At 33.2% G+C, this 17193-nt stretch overlaps 1 protein-coding gene across 2 annotated transcripts in view; it reads right to left on the bottom strand.

Moving 5' to 3' along the window:
- CLDN10 (claudin 10) overlaps positions 1–12538 on the bottom strand; it is a 116623-nt gene extending 104085 nt beyond the window's left edge. The window contains exon 1 of one of the 2 annotated variants that reach the window (XM_074191912.1): positions 12302–12538. In XM_074191912.1, the coding sequence (XP_074048013.1) occupies positions 12302–12458 (157 nt within the window). In that variant the 5' untranslated portion in view covers positions 12459–12538. Of the gene's footprint in view, positions 1–12244 lie in introns of both variants that reach the window. The other variant, XM_074191911.1, reaches the window with a different exon arrangement.
- Positions 12539–17193: the final 4655 nt, after the last annotated feature.

Raw genomic sequence — 17193 nt, 5'->3', positions numbered from 1 at the left:
GGGAAAAAAAAAACTGTTGCTATCTCTCTCTCTCTCTCTCTCTCTCTCTCTCTTAGGTTTTTGCAAGGCAAACAGGGTTAAGTGGCTTGCCCAAGGCCACACAGCTAGGTAATTGTTAAGTGTCTGAGACCAGATTTGAACCCAGGTACTCCTTACTCCAGGGCTGTGCTTTATCCACTATGCCACCTAGCTGCCCCCGATCTTGCTATCTCTTATACTTTATGTTTCTTCCTTAAGGATATGATTTCTCTCTCATCACATTCAATTTAGAGCAATGTATACCATGGAAACAATGTAAAGACTGGCAAATTGCCTTCTGTGGGGGGTGGGGGGAGGGAAGTAAGATTAGGGGAAAAAATTGTAAAACTCAAAATAAATAAAATCTTAAAAAAAATTCTCACTTGCCAGAAGCCTGTATTTATGGACCATTTGTGGTCTTGGATAGGGTGAATCTGAGGTCTCTCTCTTTTACATCATTGTCTTGTTAGTGGAGCAATAACCAGGCAGGAAAAAGCCAGAGTCAGATCAAGAAATTTTCTTTGACTAATTAATACTTCTTGAATACGAACAAGGTATAGCCCTATAGCCAATCAATTCATGGTACTTTGAAATCAGTTATAGAATGCCTTCATAGGGTTGTTCTCTACATACACATGCATGTAAGGACTGGGCTCACTGGCCAGTTCACTTCATCTTTCATTTCACTGGAATCTCTTGTTTGCTTTTTATTAGAAATCTTTCCCAATCCCCCAGTTGTTAGTGTTTTATTTCTTTAAATTACTTTATACTTATCTGTATGTATAGTATATTACTTTTTTTTATTTTGTAAGGCAATAGGGTTAAGTGACAGGTAATTATTAAATGTCGAGGCTCTATGGTATTTTTTTTTTAGGTTTTTGCAAGGCAAATGGGGTTAAGTGGCTTGCCCAAGGCCATACAGCTAGGTAATTATTAAGTGTCTAAGTGTCTAAGTGTTGGATTTGAACTCAGGTACTCCTGATTCCAGGACTGGTGCACTATCCACTGTGCTACCTAGCTGCCCTCTATGCTATTTTCAAAAGAATATAAGCAAATCCCATGAAGGTATGAACTTTTTCTGTTTCTAATACAGATCTAAAATATTGAGGAACTGAGTCAGTCATGAAATTTTCTAATTTATCTTATCCTAAATTGTAAGGATGTTTTCCTTCAGTGCTGTGCCTTCTTACTTTCCTATGGCTATATGATGTAAGATTTCCTTTGAGAATATTCACTGAGGGATCAAACAACAAATTATAGAAAGAATTAATTATTTTATCCTACATAATGACAATAATTAAACAACATACCAAAACCTATGGGATCCCTTCGAAGTGGCTGTCAGGGGATATATTATATCTTTAAATGCTTACATGAATAAATTAGAGAAAGAGGAAATCAATGAACTAAATATGCAACTAAAAGAATTAGAGAAAAACAAATTAAAAATCCCCAATTAAATATCAAATTAGAAATAATAAAAATTAAAGAAGTTAATAAAATAGAAAGCAAAAAAACTATTGAATTAATAAATAAAACCAAAAGTTGGTTTTATGAAAAAACCAATAAAATTAATAAACCTCTAGTCAATTTGGTTAAAAAAAGAAAGAAGAAAACCGAATTGCTAGCATCATAAATGAAAAAGGTGAACTCACTACCAGTGAGGAGGAAATTAAAGTAATAATTTGAAATTATTTTGCCCAGCTCTATGCCAATAAATTTGACAATCTAAGTGAAATGGATGAATATTTACAAAAATATAAGTTTCCCAGGTTAAATGAAGAGGAGATTAAATACTTAAACAATCCTATCTCAGAAAAAGAAATTCAACAAGTCATCATTGAACTCCCTAAGAAAAAATCTCCATGGCCTGGTGGATTCACAAGTGAATTCTACCAAACATTTAAGGAACAATTGGTTCCAATTCTATATAAACTCTTGAAAAATAGGGGAAGCCAGAACTCTGCCTAACTCTTTTTATGAAAGCAATATGATGCTGATACCTAAACCAGGAAGAGTTAAAACAGAGAAGAAAAATTATAGACTTATCTCCCTGATGAATATAGATGCAAAAATCTTAAATAAAATTTTAGCAAAATGATTACAACAAGTTATCACTAGGATAATACATTTTGACCAAGTAGGATTCATCCCAGGAATGCAGGGTTGGTTCAATTTTAAGAAAACTGTTAGTATACTCAATTATATCAACAACAAATCTATCAGAAATTATATAATCATATCAACAGATGCTGAAAAAGCTTTTGACAATTACAGCACCCATTCCTAGTAAAAACACTAGAGAGTGTAGGAATAAATGGACAGTTCCTTAGAATAATAAGCAGTAACTATCTGAAACCATCAACAAGCATTATATTCAATGGGGAAAGGCTAGAGGCATTCCCAATAAGATCAGGGGTGAAACAAGGATGCCCATTATCACTACTATTCAATATCATATTAGAAATGTTAGCTTCAGCAATTAAAGAAGAAAAAGAAATTGAAGGAATTAGAATTGGGATGGAAGAAGCAAAACTCTCACTCTTTGCAGATGACATGATGGTATACCTAGAGAATCCCACGAAATCATCCAAAAAAACTACTGGAAACAATTAGCAATTTTAGCAAAGTTGCAGGATATAAAATAAACCCTCACAAATCCTTAACTTTTCTATATATGGCTAGCAAGATACAGCAGGAAGAGGTAGAAAGAGAAATCCCATTCAAAGTAACCTCAGACAATATAAAATACCTGGGAGTCTATTTGCCAAGGCAGAGTCAGAAACTTTTTGAAAACAATTATAAAACCCTTCTCACACAAATTAAATCAGATTTAAATAACTGGGCAATAAAAATGACAATTCTACCAAAACTAAACTACCTGTTTAGTGCCCTACCAATCAAGACTCCAAAAAATTACTTTAATGAGTTAGAAAAAGTTGTAAATAAATACATATGGAGAAATAAAAAGTCAAGAATTTTCAGGGATTTAATGAAAAAAGTTTAAAAGATGGGGGCTTAGCCCTACCTGATCTAAAATTATATTATAAAGCATCAGTCATCAAAACTGTCTCATATTGGCTAAGAAATGGAGTGGAATAGATGGTTCAATAGCAGGAAATGATCATAGTAATCTGCTGTTTGATAAACCCAAAGAGTGAAGCTATTGGGATAAAAACTCTTTCTTTGATAAAAACTACTGGGAAAATTGGAAGTTAGTATGGCAGAAACTTAGATTAGACCAACACTTCACATCCTATACCAAGATAAGATCCAAATGGATACAGGATTTAGACATAAAAACAATAATACTATAAGGAAATTAAAAGATCAAGGACTAGTTTACTGGTCAGATCTATGGAAAGGGAATCAGTTTATGATTAAGGAAGAGATGGACAACATCACTAAAAATAAACTAGATGATTTCAATTACATTAAATTAAAAAGCTTTTGCACAGACAAAATCACTGTAACCAAGATCAAAAGAAATGTAGTAAACTGGGAAACAATCTTTACAACTAATGTTTCTGACAAAGGATTCATTTCTAAAATATACAGAGAACTGAGTCATTTTTTTTTAAAAAAAACATTCCCCAATTGACAAATGGTCAAAGGTGAATATTCGCTGAGGAGCTGTAGAAATTACCATGTTAGGTTGTCAAGAGAGGCTGCTGCTCTCACCATCCCAGATGGCACTATCTAGTCTGTGGCTTGTTCCTGGGTCTCAGGTGGGAACCCTTGTTTGAAAGATGGACAAGCTGCCCATCACTCTTTAGAATTCCAATGCATCAAACTATGGGCAGATTTCAGGGTTATAAGTAGCCTAAGGACATTGGAACAGAGACTACTCTACTAAGGTTCATGTTGTCAGGTTTTATTGTCTAAATATAGCTATGGATTCACTGAGATGTTTCCTTAGAACACTGACTGTGTCAGCAGTCTGCTAGAAATATGGTCTGGGTATCACATGTTGTCTGGAACATGGACAAATATGAGGTTGTTTGTGGTTATTATTAATGCCCACATGGATGTTGACATTTATGTTAGTTTGAGGTTTCTAAGTCTTTGATTAAGTTGTAGCTTAAAACAAATTAAGACAAATTAGACAATAAGATGAATATAAAATAAAATTACATCAGGTGCTATTCCTATAGTAACTGATGTAGCCAGAAAAAATGGACATTTTAAAAAGGGATTATAAAATTTTTCATTATTTTCTTTCAGAGGAACTTACTTCAATTTCTACCTCTTACATGGTCTTTCCCAATTTCTCCAGTTTTTAGTACTCTCTTCCAACCTACATTATTTATCATTACATATTTTCTGTACTTCTAATCTGAGTAAATATTGAATCCTTGCTGTAGAAGATAAACTCCTTGAAGAGATGGATTGAGTTTTTACCCCGGGTATTTTCCCCAGTACCTGGAAACAACAAATAAATGTGTTGAATCAAATTAAATCTTCCCTTACATTCTGATATCAGTCACTCACGTTACTTGAAGTTCACTTGTGTAGTTTTTGTGAAATGGACCAAATTTTACATTTCAATTGGCAAAAAATCCATGCCTGTGTTGTCACATTGTTTCCATTTTGGGGCTGGCCTTGTATCCCGAGGGAAAATTGGATTATAGGAATGACTTGAGAGTTGAAACAACAGAAGAACATGCCTTGATCTTTAGGAAGGACTAAGGGTGGTGATTAAAGAGAGAACTGAAGCCTTTTGGGTTTGAGGGGAGATATGTTTAACACTGACCTAGTCAGATGTCTGAACTTTTAGAAAAGCACCATTATTAGATAGTGTGTTGCCTCATTTCCAGATGGTTTCATTCCACTGAAAACTTGGCAACTTGTCTTGAGTCATCTGGTCATTTGAGATCATCTAAGGTCATCTATGCCAAATCCAAGTTAAGATTCCCAAAGCCATTTATATTTTCTTAATTCAAAATGACCAGGAATCCATGTTAATGTTTAAGGAGGGCATTCTTCCATTGAAAAGTAGAAAATGAAGCTGTTTGTTTTCTTTTTTTAAATTTTTGCTTCAAAAATTATTTTAAATGCCCAAATATCAGTTTCCTTAAGAATATGTCTATGTTGCTGTGTATGTGTGCTTGTATACACACAATACACTCTTACAGTCATGCATGCTACTATATGGACAATGATAGTAGAATAATGCTATTTAATTGAAATTTTGGGTTCTGGAAATTATAGACTTTTTGAGCCAAAAGGTCCCTTAGAAATTATAAAAGACGACTCACTTGTATGACCTGTGAAAAAACTGAAACCCAAAGAGGTTAGAAACAGACAACATGTAATTTCACACAATTTATAGAAAATCAATACTATCTATAGGACATCAACAAAGAGGAAATCCAAGTTCAATTCAGTCAGAAACATAATCTCCAAGTTCTAGAGTATCAACATTAAACAAAACATCTCACAAACAACCAGGAGAAGATCCAACACACATATCAAGAAGAAGTCTGAGCTGCTCAATACTATTTGTCATCCATGAGAAATGAAAAAACATACTAGAATATATATGTATCTATATCTATATATCTATATCTATATATCCCAAAAAGCAAAGCAAATCAGCCCCTTCCCACTGACATCCTAAAGAAACATATCCTACAAGTTGACCTTAATCGTTAATGAAAAATATGTGGATTTTTAACAAAAAGATGAAATGGGAATCATCCTTATTGAAGAAAGAAAAAGTAAGCAAGTTATTTACCACATAAATTCATTACTTCAGTTCAACTAACATTCTAAAAATATCTTCTATGTAAGTACTATGATAGACACTGAAATACAGAGACAAGCAACAAGTCATCAACTTACATTTATATAAGAAAGATAAAACCACATCATATTGTAGGAAAAGATCAAGGAGATAAAGTAGTATTTGCATGCTACAAGTCTAGCATCTTTCAAAAATCTTTGGGGTCAAGCGAAAAAACAAAGATTATTTTTAGGTAACATCTATAAAGGGTCCCAGGTTAAAGTTCTCTAAAGAGAAAGACTGGAAAAGGGGAAGAATCAAATTAATATTTCTTGTCATATATTAAGATCCTTCAAAAGAATAAATAAGGGAATGGCATGGGAAAAGAGGCTCCTTTACCACATATATCTGGACTTGGCAAAAAAAAAAAAAGAAATCTTGTTTAAGAGTGATTAAGAGAACAGAGAGAACATTTATGGATAAGGTCTATGAAGAGGGAACAAAAAGTATTCTTAAAGAAGAAAGGAATGTCAGAAGAAATTAATAGGATGAGAGAATTGAAGAGTCAGTGGTTCTTGGAGGTTATTTAGTTTAACTTGTTCATCTTGTAAATGGAGAGACCTGAGGCCTAACGAATTTTTCAGGTGATGGGTTCTGACTCTGGATCCAGTACTCTTTCCATCTCACACACTCCTCAATTGAAAATTACTGCTTCTGGGAAGAAAATATTTAGAACAAAGAAATTGCGAGGTGGAGGGAAATCTAGAACCACAATCTGGGAAAAGAGTATATCATCCTTTGAAAGTCTCACATCATGCATGTTCATTAGTAAATAATGTTATGTTCAAAATCCAAGAAGAAGGATTATAATGTACAGCGGTGACATCAAACTCAAATTGAAAAGGAACCCTGCAATCTAAATACTGACTTAGAAAACCACAAGCTAAATTTATTCGTGTTGTATTATATTTTTTTTATTATTTCCCCATTAATTTTTTTTAGGTTTTTGCAAGGCAAATGGGATTAAGTGGCTTGCCCAAGGCCATACAGCTAGGTAATTATTAAGTGCCTGAGTCCAGATTTGAACTCAGGCACTCCTGACTCCAGGGGCTGGTGCTCTATCCACTGTGCCACCTAGCTGCCCCTCCACTTACATTTTAATCTGGATGCACTTAGGTGATTGGTAGGTGGTTAGTTGTCCTGAGAGTTTGACATATTTGATCTAAAGGTCCAAAAGGCAGAGAGACGTAAGGGGAAGAACTGAATTAACAAAACATAGAAAGGAGCTCCTCTGATACGTTAATTCAAATGGAAGGAATAAAGAAAAAAGGAATTATGAACCATACTTTTGAGTGGGTCAAACAAGGGAAGTAGATAGAAAACAGAATAGTAATAACAACAGGATCAAAAAATATGCTCTGAAAAACAGAGAGAAGGAAATACCAAATGATTTGTTTGAGACAAATATGCTTCTGATACCCAAACCAGAGAAGAACAAAGTTGATGAAGTCAGATATGATTAATGAATGGATACATATATTTTAAATAGCATTCAAAGAGACTACATTAAATCTCAAATTCTATTCCTTATAGTCAAATTGAATTTATAATTGAAAGAAAATAATAGTCCAACATTAAGAAAATAATTAACACAATTTATCATATAACAATAAAGCCCCATATGCTTATCTATGTGCCAATGTCAATAAGTAAAGAAAAACTTCAACAAAATATGACAATAACTTATGTTTAAATGTTTTAAAATAGGAATGGAAAAATCTTTCCTTAATTTGATCAAAAGTTGTTATCTTACACAAGTACTAACATTATTTGCAATAGAGTAACACTGGAAACTTGACCAATAAGTATAGGGTTGAAGCAACAATATCTCCTGTCTCCATTGTTGGACACAATAATAGAAATCCTAGTTTCAGTAATAAGAAAAGATGAAAAATTAAGATAAGAAGACTTGACAAAAGGGAAGCAAATTTTAACTTTCTCAGGGAATCTGATATTCAATGAATAAACTAAATGAAACAACTCACAACTTTATTACAATAGAGAAATATAAAATAAATACACAAGAATTATCAGCACTTTAATAATTATTTCTAAAAACCAATAGAAAAATATAAGAAATGTCTACAAAGTAAATAAAATAGCTGACATTTAAACTGCAAAAACACACATGGGACTCAAATAAAAACAACTACAAAATAATGTTAATAGCTACAAAAGAACACCTAAATAATCACAAATGAATTATAATAAGGCCATTGTAATTAAAAACGATACTGTCTAAATCATAATGTTACAAATAATGGAACAAAAGTTTAGAAATTTAAAAGGAAAAAATAGGCAGAAATATCAATGAAGGAGATAATATTGTAAGTTCTCAAATTTTGTTATAAAACATCATTTTCAAAATTAACTGGTATTCATGAAAAAATAGAAAAGTTGAACAGTAGATTCTACCAGATAAACAAAATCTATCAGCAAATTTATACAGGAAGCATAATATTTTATAAAATCAAGAACATGCAATTTGGGTGGGGGCTTTTTTATTTGAAAAACAAGAGTTTCTGGGAAATCTGAGTAGTTTGGTAGAAATTAGGTTTACATCCTCATATGTCATATGCCACAGTAAACTCCAAACAGACAAATTTTTGCATCATATCACAAAGTAAGGATCATATCAAGAGAAGTATCATAATACAAGATGAAAATAAATGGTTATAATTTTCACAGCTATTAATAAAGAAAAGAAGTTACTAAGGGCAGTAAATAACTACTGAAAGCAATTGGTAGCTGTTGAGTGATATGGTCAGGTGACCTTCATAGGCACACACAGAGATACAGAGAGAGAGAGAGAGAGAGAGAGAGAGAGAGAGACAAAGACAGAGACAGAGATAGACAGAGGAAATAATCTTTTCTCTAAATTCTCTGCTCTAAAAATTATTTCACAATGCTTTATTTGAAGGAGACTAGCCTGTCTACTTGGGCAAAAAGTTGATTTCTAGTGTTTACACTGTGAACATATGTGCTTGGGATTTCGAAATGTTTGATTATTGACTTCACAATAAAAATTAATTTTAATAAGGAAGTTTATATTTCTCAAAGATGATATAATTTTATTATAAAAATTCAATTGGATGATAATAGCATATTTATACAAATTAAGTATAAGTTGGTCTAAGAGTATTATACATTACTGTGTAAATACTACCAACTACTATATTGCTTGGATAATAGAGAAGACATTGAGCTAGGAATTAAGAAGTCTCACTTCCAGTTCTGATTCTACTCCCAATCTGATAGATGTTCTTGTGTGAGTTTTTCTAGGCCTTGATCACTTAATGGATTAAATAAGAAGACTGAACTATATGATCTCCAGATTTCCAATTTTTAAAATCTTCTGGTTCTAGTAAATATATAGTCAGGAAAGGAAAAATTGGCAGCCAAGGAAGGGTTTGTATTTTTTTTTGTCCTGAAAAAGTGCTTCACTCCCAGAAAGTTTGATATCAATGAAATAGTTTAAAATTACATGTAATTAAAATAATGAGTCCATATTCATTTCCTTAAAGGTGGTCGTTTGCTTTCCCTAGTTACCTTTTGTTCTAAAGGAAAGGGGAGAGCACCATTGTTACAGTTTTTCTTAAAACTAAAGGAAGAGCCATTAGTAGCTTTTGGACTTGCTCCATCTTCATAAGGAAATCCAAGATTTGTGAGTTCCCATTTCCGTTGGAAAGATGAATCATTGCTCCAGTTGTTTTTTTTTTTTTGTAAATAGATGTATTCAGCAAACCCTACACAGACTTTTTATAAACAAATTTTATTCTGGATGTATCAGATACAAATTTTATCCTAATTTAAGAATAGTTTTTGTTTTGTTTTGTTTTTGTATAGAACATTTACTAACAACTAGGTAAGGATATAGTAGAAATGAAAGAAATGGCCTCATCAATTAGAAGAAATAAGTGAAATCAAGGAAAAAATATTGTTCTGAATGGAGATTGCTTGGAGGCAGCACAGCTAGCAGAGAAAAGATTGGCCTTGAAGTTGAAAAGTTGAGGATGTATTTCCACCACTTTAGCAATATGACTATGGCCAGGTTGCTCAACCCCAATGCCCTAGGCAAATCTCTTAAGACTGTAAGTTGCAAATGAATCTGAATCAGTGGAAGAAGTTTCCATACTGAAAATCTACTACAGTCACGAAAACCAAAGATCTGGGTAGGTCAATGGATGAATAATTGAATAAATAAATAAATCTATAAATATGAATTATGAATAAAACTCTACCATATCTAACTGTTTTTTCAAAGTTATTTTTTGTCTGTATGCACATGTAAATGTAACTGTAAGTATAAATAACTATTTACTGACCCAAATTCTCTATATATGTTTGGCAAGTCATATGTTTGGAAAGCTGGGTTAAAAACTAGTTCTTTGACAATAAATAAGATTGCTAATGCCTGGAAAAAGTGGAACACACTTAGATAACAATTAATTTCCAAAGCACAAAGAAACCTACTTCTTTGCTACTTCTAGCTGCCTGAAATGTACAATAATGTTCAGAGCAATAGAAGGGAAATCTCAGTAACAGCTTCTTAACAACTTGCTTTTTTATCTTTCTCATTCTTAGAAGAAAATAGGAATAAACCACAGAAATAGAATTAGACTTTTTAAAATAGGTTTTAAGTCATTCATATTATATACTAATTTCCAAGTAAAAATTTTTCAGTTTGACATCGACATTGACTCACATTTGTTCACTCGAATGGGCATTTTGGCATGTACTTGCCATGGAGCCTAACAAGGGCATCCAAGCTTGAACATTTAGTGTGATTGTCATTAGAAATCTCCTGGCTTGAACTACATACACTTTTGGCACTGATTTTGAACTAATGACACACATACTTGACATGAAGTTCCATAAAATATCATGCTTTAGTAACTTCTGGTCTAAAGTGTTATTTATCTCTTTCCTTAGGCCAAGATACATTCTTACCATTTGAATATTTAATTCTTTATCTAATGTTTTTGATTATTTATGTAAAATATTTCATTTGGGTTGTATTATCCGACTTGAGTCTTTAGTTTAGTTTTGTTTTTATTTTTGTAAGGCAATGGGGTTAAGGGACTTGTCCAAGTTCATACAGCTAGGTAATTATTAAGAGAGGCCGGCAAGTCCAAAAGGTACTAATGACTCTTTCTTTAGTTTTAAGAGAAACTGTAACAATGGTGCTCTCCCTTTTCCTTTATAACAAAAGGTAACTAGGGAAAGCAAATGACCACCTTTAAGGAAATGAATATGGGCTCATTATTTTAATTACATGTAATTTTAAACTATTTCATTGATATCAGACAAACTTTCTGAGGTCAGATTTGAACTCAGGTCATCCTGACTCCAGGGTTGGTGCTCTATCCACTTCACCACCTAGCTAGCCGAGGTACAAATCTTTATGTGATAATTTTCCTTTTATTTTAATTTAGTAATAATCACAATATGCAAAAAAGGAGAGTTATCTTAAAGCATTTTTGCTTTATCTTAAGCATTTTGACTTAAAGGCAAAGATCTCCTAAAAAGATAGTTTATAGGTTTTTTATGTGTAAACATTTCTAACATTTTTCTCTTTACATATATATACTTATATAATATCTATTTATTTTAATTTATTTGTAAATACACACCATATTTTTCTTTGTAACTGAGTAGCAAAAAAATATTTAAGACTATCTATTCCATTTGGCAGGTAAAAAACCCGAAACCCAAAAGTTACAGAACTTGACCAAGATTACAAAGGTAGTATGTGACAGAAGTAGGACTAGAATATTCATATCTATTATATATGGTAAATATAAAAAATGAGCAGTCTCTTTTTTCATTCTCTTGTATTGACCTCTTAATCTCTTGCTGAATACCAAATAAGAGATTCAAAAAGACATGTTAGTTTTAGTTTACCTAATCCTTTTTTCTTAAGTAGTTTTAGGAGCAGGTCATATGAAGCTGTTAGTTGTCTGAAGGTTAGTCTCAAGGAAGGGCAACCTTCAAGCACTCATTGGAATTCTATTCCATCATTGTATCTAGATTTCCAAATCAGAAAGCTTTTAGATCTGAGGCAAATGAAAACTTGCTTTAAAAAAGATTACTCACTTCCAAATGGTAATATATTATCATTATGAGCCTTATATTTTTCCATCTTTGAATTTTCTTGTGCATTAAAACCACTGGGCACTTCTGGAAGATCAGTAAGTCATTTCTAAGTTCTTGTTCCTAATAGGGCCAGTCTTTGTAGTGTAACCAATTTGTACAACCATGCCACACCCCTTCTGTCCCCAACCTTGGATCTTTAATTAAACATTCAGTCTTTCAGAGCCTGCATATGCAGGGCAAGTGCTGAATAGTGTGAGGGTGAAGAGGGGGAGATAATAGAGAATAAGATGGGAAAGGGAGAGGAGAAGAATTCACTTCCTGTTCAAACAAAGATACTATAATTACCTGGTACTCTAAAGAGAGTAAGATGTGGTCTGCAATGGAAAGAACCCAAAGCGTTGCCTCCACAGTTCATCCAAAGTCCCTGGAAAATCCATGTGGCAGTGATAACTGATGACGCTCTGGTAGTTACTTTCCATTCATTGGACACAGTGGCAGCAATGAGAGCTCCAACTCCACCAATGCCAAACACAAGAGCTGAAATCTGGGTCCAAAACATGTCTCAGCCTTCTCTATGGAACTGTGCGAGGCTAAGAAAATGTTTTAGTGGGATCAGCATGAAGAGGCTCAACATGAGCAAATTACACTTGGACAACTGTTACAGAAAGTTAATGTAAGTATGTGACAGTGTTTCATGCTCCGATGGCCTGAAGCACTATGGAGATGAAGGATACAGATGGATTTATAGATGGTATAATAAACATAGCAAAAAAAGATTTCTCATTTCTCATGCTGACATTTGCAAAAATTTGGAAGATTAATTTTAAAGGTTTTTATTTTAATTTTTTTCTTGCTAATACTGAAGTTAATGCTTAATTTTCAGTTAGCCAGGAGTTTAACGAACCATGCAGCCAGCAGATATCACAAAGTACAAACTCTATTGTAACACTTTAAATTTATTTAGTCAAATATTTTAAAGGAGCGCCATTATATTGAGAAGATAAAATTTAGGAATCATCAACAAGATAACGAAATTCAAACCAAACTGGACCTTTTACATCTCTATCACTTCCTTTCCATTCATCTGCAATGATGAAAATGATTGTTTAGGGTTTTTTCTCCTTGCTTTTGAAACTTATTTTTAGAAGACAACATGGTACCATAGAAAAGGTCCTGGCTTTGTCGTCATGGGAATTATATTTGGGTTCCAGTACTGCCACTGCTTTCCATGTGACTTTAGATAAGTTACTTATCTCCCTGGGTCCCAGTTTCCTTATGTATAAAGGAAGGAGGTGAATGGATTTGATGGTCTGTAAAGTCTCTTCTAGCTCAAAAATCTTTCATTCTTCCAACTTGAAATCAATTTATTTGGGAGGGGCAAGGTGCTATAGAATGTGATCTCTCCTCTGAAAGAAATGTCTTCCTCTTCATTAGACATTCCTTGAACATATAACAAGCTAAATTTCCAGAAAAAACAAACATATTTGGATTCTAGTATGATATAAATCTACTCTCTCAAAATTGCTGGAAACCTAAGAGTAACAACCATTCCTGATTTTTTTCTAACCTCAAATTAAAAAAAATGAAAATTGGGATCACAAACGCTTCCTTCAAAAGAGAATTTGGAACTCAAAGTTTTAAAAACAAATGTTAAAAATTGTTTTTCCATGTAATTGGGGAAAATAAAATGCTAAATAAATTAATTAAAAACCACTTTGTTTAGGAGGAATGGCAGCAGCTAAAGTTCTTGGTCAGACACATAATTATAGATATAAAAGTTCATAGGCCTTATTTTGCCAGGAAGTTAGAATTTTGAAAACTTGAAATATTCACAAGATGAACTTTTAGTACCTAATTACAATTGTTACCTTAGATGAAAGAACATTTTAACACCCGAAGGAAAGCTTATGCTTTAGTATGTCAAAGAGTGCATTTGGTCCATGTGGGGAATTTTCCTCTACCTGCAGAGTTGGTGATTGGGAAGATAATTTGTCTTAATTTCTGCACCTGAAAAATTGTATGACTCTGAACAAGTTCCTTCACTTTTCTCAGTTTCAATTTCCTTATCTATAAAATGGAGATAAGAAAAGCACTTATATCCTAGGGTTGTTGCAAGGATTGAATGAAATAAATATGAAAAAAATGAAATAACATAATTGCAAATCTTAAAGTACCACATACATATTAACTTATATTATTGTTGATCATGTTGTTGATGATGATGATGATATAATTGATGATGATAATTAATCCCTGCTTCCAACCCTGTGATATTGAACCTGTTTGAACTAAGCTAGACTGGTCCTCATAGTAGAGTATATACTGGAAATCATGGCAGCTAAGTGGCAAAGCGAACTGACTTGGAGTCAGTAAGACCTGAGTCTCAATGTCACTTTAGATACTGTCTAGCTATGTGATCATGTGACCTAGACAAATCACTTTACTCTATTTGCCTCAGCTCCCTCCTATGTAAAATGAACTGGAGAAAGAAATGACAAACCCCTCCAGTATTTTTGCTAGGAAAACCCCAAATAGGGTTAAAAAGTGTTGGTGTTGACTGAAAAATGACAACAACAACAACAACAAAGCATTTATCAGATTTTTGCACAACTAGAATAAACCCAGGCCCCAATTCAGGAGGGTAATCAGTAGGTAGGGATTGAAACTTGAATGAAGAAAGTAAAAAAGTGATCATTTAGGTAAGTAGATCAATACAATGAACATAAAATTGTCCTCTAACCCAGCCACATTTGATAACTGACATACAAAAAATTCAGTAAATTCTTCAATTCTCCTGTAAACAGTAACATATGTAAACATAAAAATTTAAAATCTGTTTTGAAAACTTTTATAGGTTGAAATGTATATGAAAATATAAATTATAAATACAGTAACAATTAAAACAGGGAAAGTTTGAAAAGGCAAAAAATAATAATTTCATATGACTAAATTATGCCATCAAGTAATCATTTAAAATTAAACACATTTTTTCTGATTCTAATCCATTTGTCTAAAATTGAGGTTTCTAGCACTAATAAAATCATAGTTATGAAATCAGTTGCATGGAACTCTACATTTCTGTAGAGAATGATTACCAATGTCTAGTGCTGAATGTCCAGAGACTGATTATTGAATGCCTGTGGGAGGGGTGAGCCGAATTGGTAAGAAGCAATTGAGAGGATGCAAGATTCCAACTTCTCTTCAGGTCCATGAAGGAAGAAAGCCTTTGGGAAGTAGGAAACAGAGAAACTAGTAATTTATTATCTTCCTATCCTCAACATGTTGTACTAGAGAAATTTGGGGAATTTCCCCCTGAATGAGATCTAAGACTCTCAGTTTAGCTGAGTAATTTTGTTCCCAATCAGAAGAGCTCATTTACTTTAGGTGTTGTCTGGTATATCTTCCTAATTATACTTTTTTATGATTTCCTTTTAGATAAATGACTTTATTTGTTATTTGCTATGTGATGATGTTTGTCCTTCATTCTTGAAGACCATGCAAGCACATGAACTGAATTTGAGTGAGGGAGGCTGTGCTAAGTTACCAGCCTCACTTTCTCCTCTAAGCCATCTGGGTTCAGAGGCCATATATGGATCAGGACAACCGGAGATGGCCCTGGATGGGAGGCAATTGGAGTTAAGTGACTTGCCCAAGGTCACACAGCTAGCAAGTGGCAATTGTTTGAGGCTGGATTAGAACTTCCGTCCTCCTGATTCCAAGGCCAGTACTCTATCCACTGTGCCATCTGGCTGCTCTATTTGATATGTGTATCCATTATGGACACTCATTTAGCATGTGGTAGAAAGAGAGTCAAGACTTTAATATATAGCTTAAGGCAATCTTTTCTTATTAAGGAATAGTGATCAGGTGATCCCCTCGAGAAGATATAGGTAATTCTAGCCTTTTGCCAAGAAAAGTGACCATAATTTGTCTCCAACTTCTAGTTTTCCCTCTTGGTAGAAATCAAAATTTTCCTTAGAGAAGGGTGAAGGGAGGAAATACTTGAAATATTTGTTCTTGTCTCCCTGGTAGCACTGTCTAAACAGCCTAATGTAGGCACACATAATATTTATGGCCCAAACAAAACAGCAAAATATGCTGCCTCTTTACATAAGTAAGTAGAATAAGATACTAAATGCAATAAACATTATGAATTTACAGAAGCCCAAGAGAAATTCAGAAGAGAATAATTGCACAATAACTTCAAGTAGAAACTCAAAGGAAAAAAAAAGTTATTTTCATTAAGAACTATATAAATACATGGAAGAAATGAATTTTTTAAAAAAGTTAATATTTGATTTTTAAAGACAAAAAAAATGAAGGTAATATAGAGCTACTGGAATTTATCAAATAGACATGCCTGTGACCTGCCCTTTAGGAAGATCATTTTAATAGAGGGGAGGATAGGTTGGAATAGGGTGGATTCAAGGCAGAGAGACCAATTATAAGGATATTGTAATAGTCCAAGGATGAGGTGATAAGGGTCTGGTTATATAGGTAGAGAGGAAAGCACAGATACTGGAGATATTTTGAAGTTAGAAATAATAAGACTTGGCAACAGATTGTATATGTGGGGTGAATATGAGTCTGGAGTCTAGGATACTACCATAGCTGTGACCCTAGGTGGCTGGGAGGATGTCCAGGTGCCCTTAGCAGTAATAGAAAAGTTCAGAAGGAGGAAGTTTGGAGGGGTGGAGTGGGAAGAGAAGACAATGAATTCATTAGATTCCCTGAAAACAATGACAAAAAAATCTGGACACTATATTTCAAGAAATCACAAAAGAAAACTGGTTATATCTCATAACTAGAGGGCAAAACAAAAATATAATACTTCTCCTGAGATCATCTCCTGAAAAGAAAAATTGAAAACTCCCAGAAAATAAGCCAAGACACACTTTTCCAGCCAAAGAAAGAATTAAATTATCTAAGAAACATAGAATGAGACTATTCTGTACCTACTAAGAGGATAAAAAATCTTGAAATATAGCAAACGAAAGCTAAAAGGGAGATATGATATTGAAGAGGAAATGAGGATTTGGATATTGGTTGTAGAAATTAAGTATAACATCTATTAATTATTTATTAAGTATTATAAGTTATTAATAAACCACTCTTAGTTTAAAGACACATTATCAGTTATCATCCATTCAAAAGAGTAATTCACAATGTCATTTGTTTATTTTATCAGCTATCTTGAATACACATTACTTCAAAGCAAAAAGACATTTAATTAAAAAATGGGTAGAAACAAGGTGATCTTATAAATCATAGAATCATGAATTTTAAAGTTGAAA

Source organism: Macrotis lagotis, chromosome 6 (assembly GCF_037893015.1).
Source record: "Macrotis lagotis isolate mMagLag1 chromosome 6, bilby.v1.9.chrom.fasta, whole genome shotgun sequence".
In the NCBI taxonomy this organism is placed as follows: Eukaryota; Metazoa; Chordata; class Mammalia; order Peramelemorphia; family Peramelidae; genus Macrotis; species Macrotis lagotis.
The sequence above is the reverse complement of the archived record's forward strand: the minus strand, read 5'-3'. Positions and strand labels throughout refer to the sequence as shown.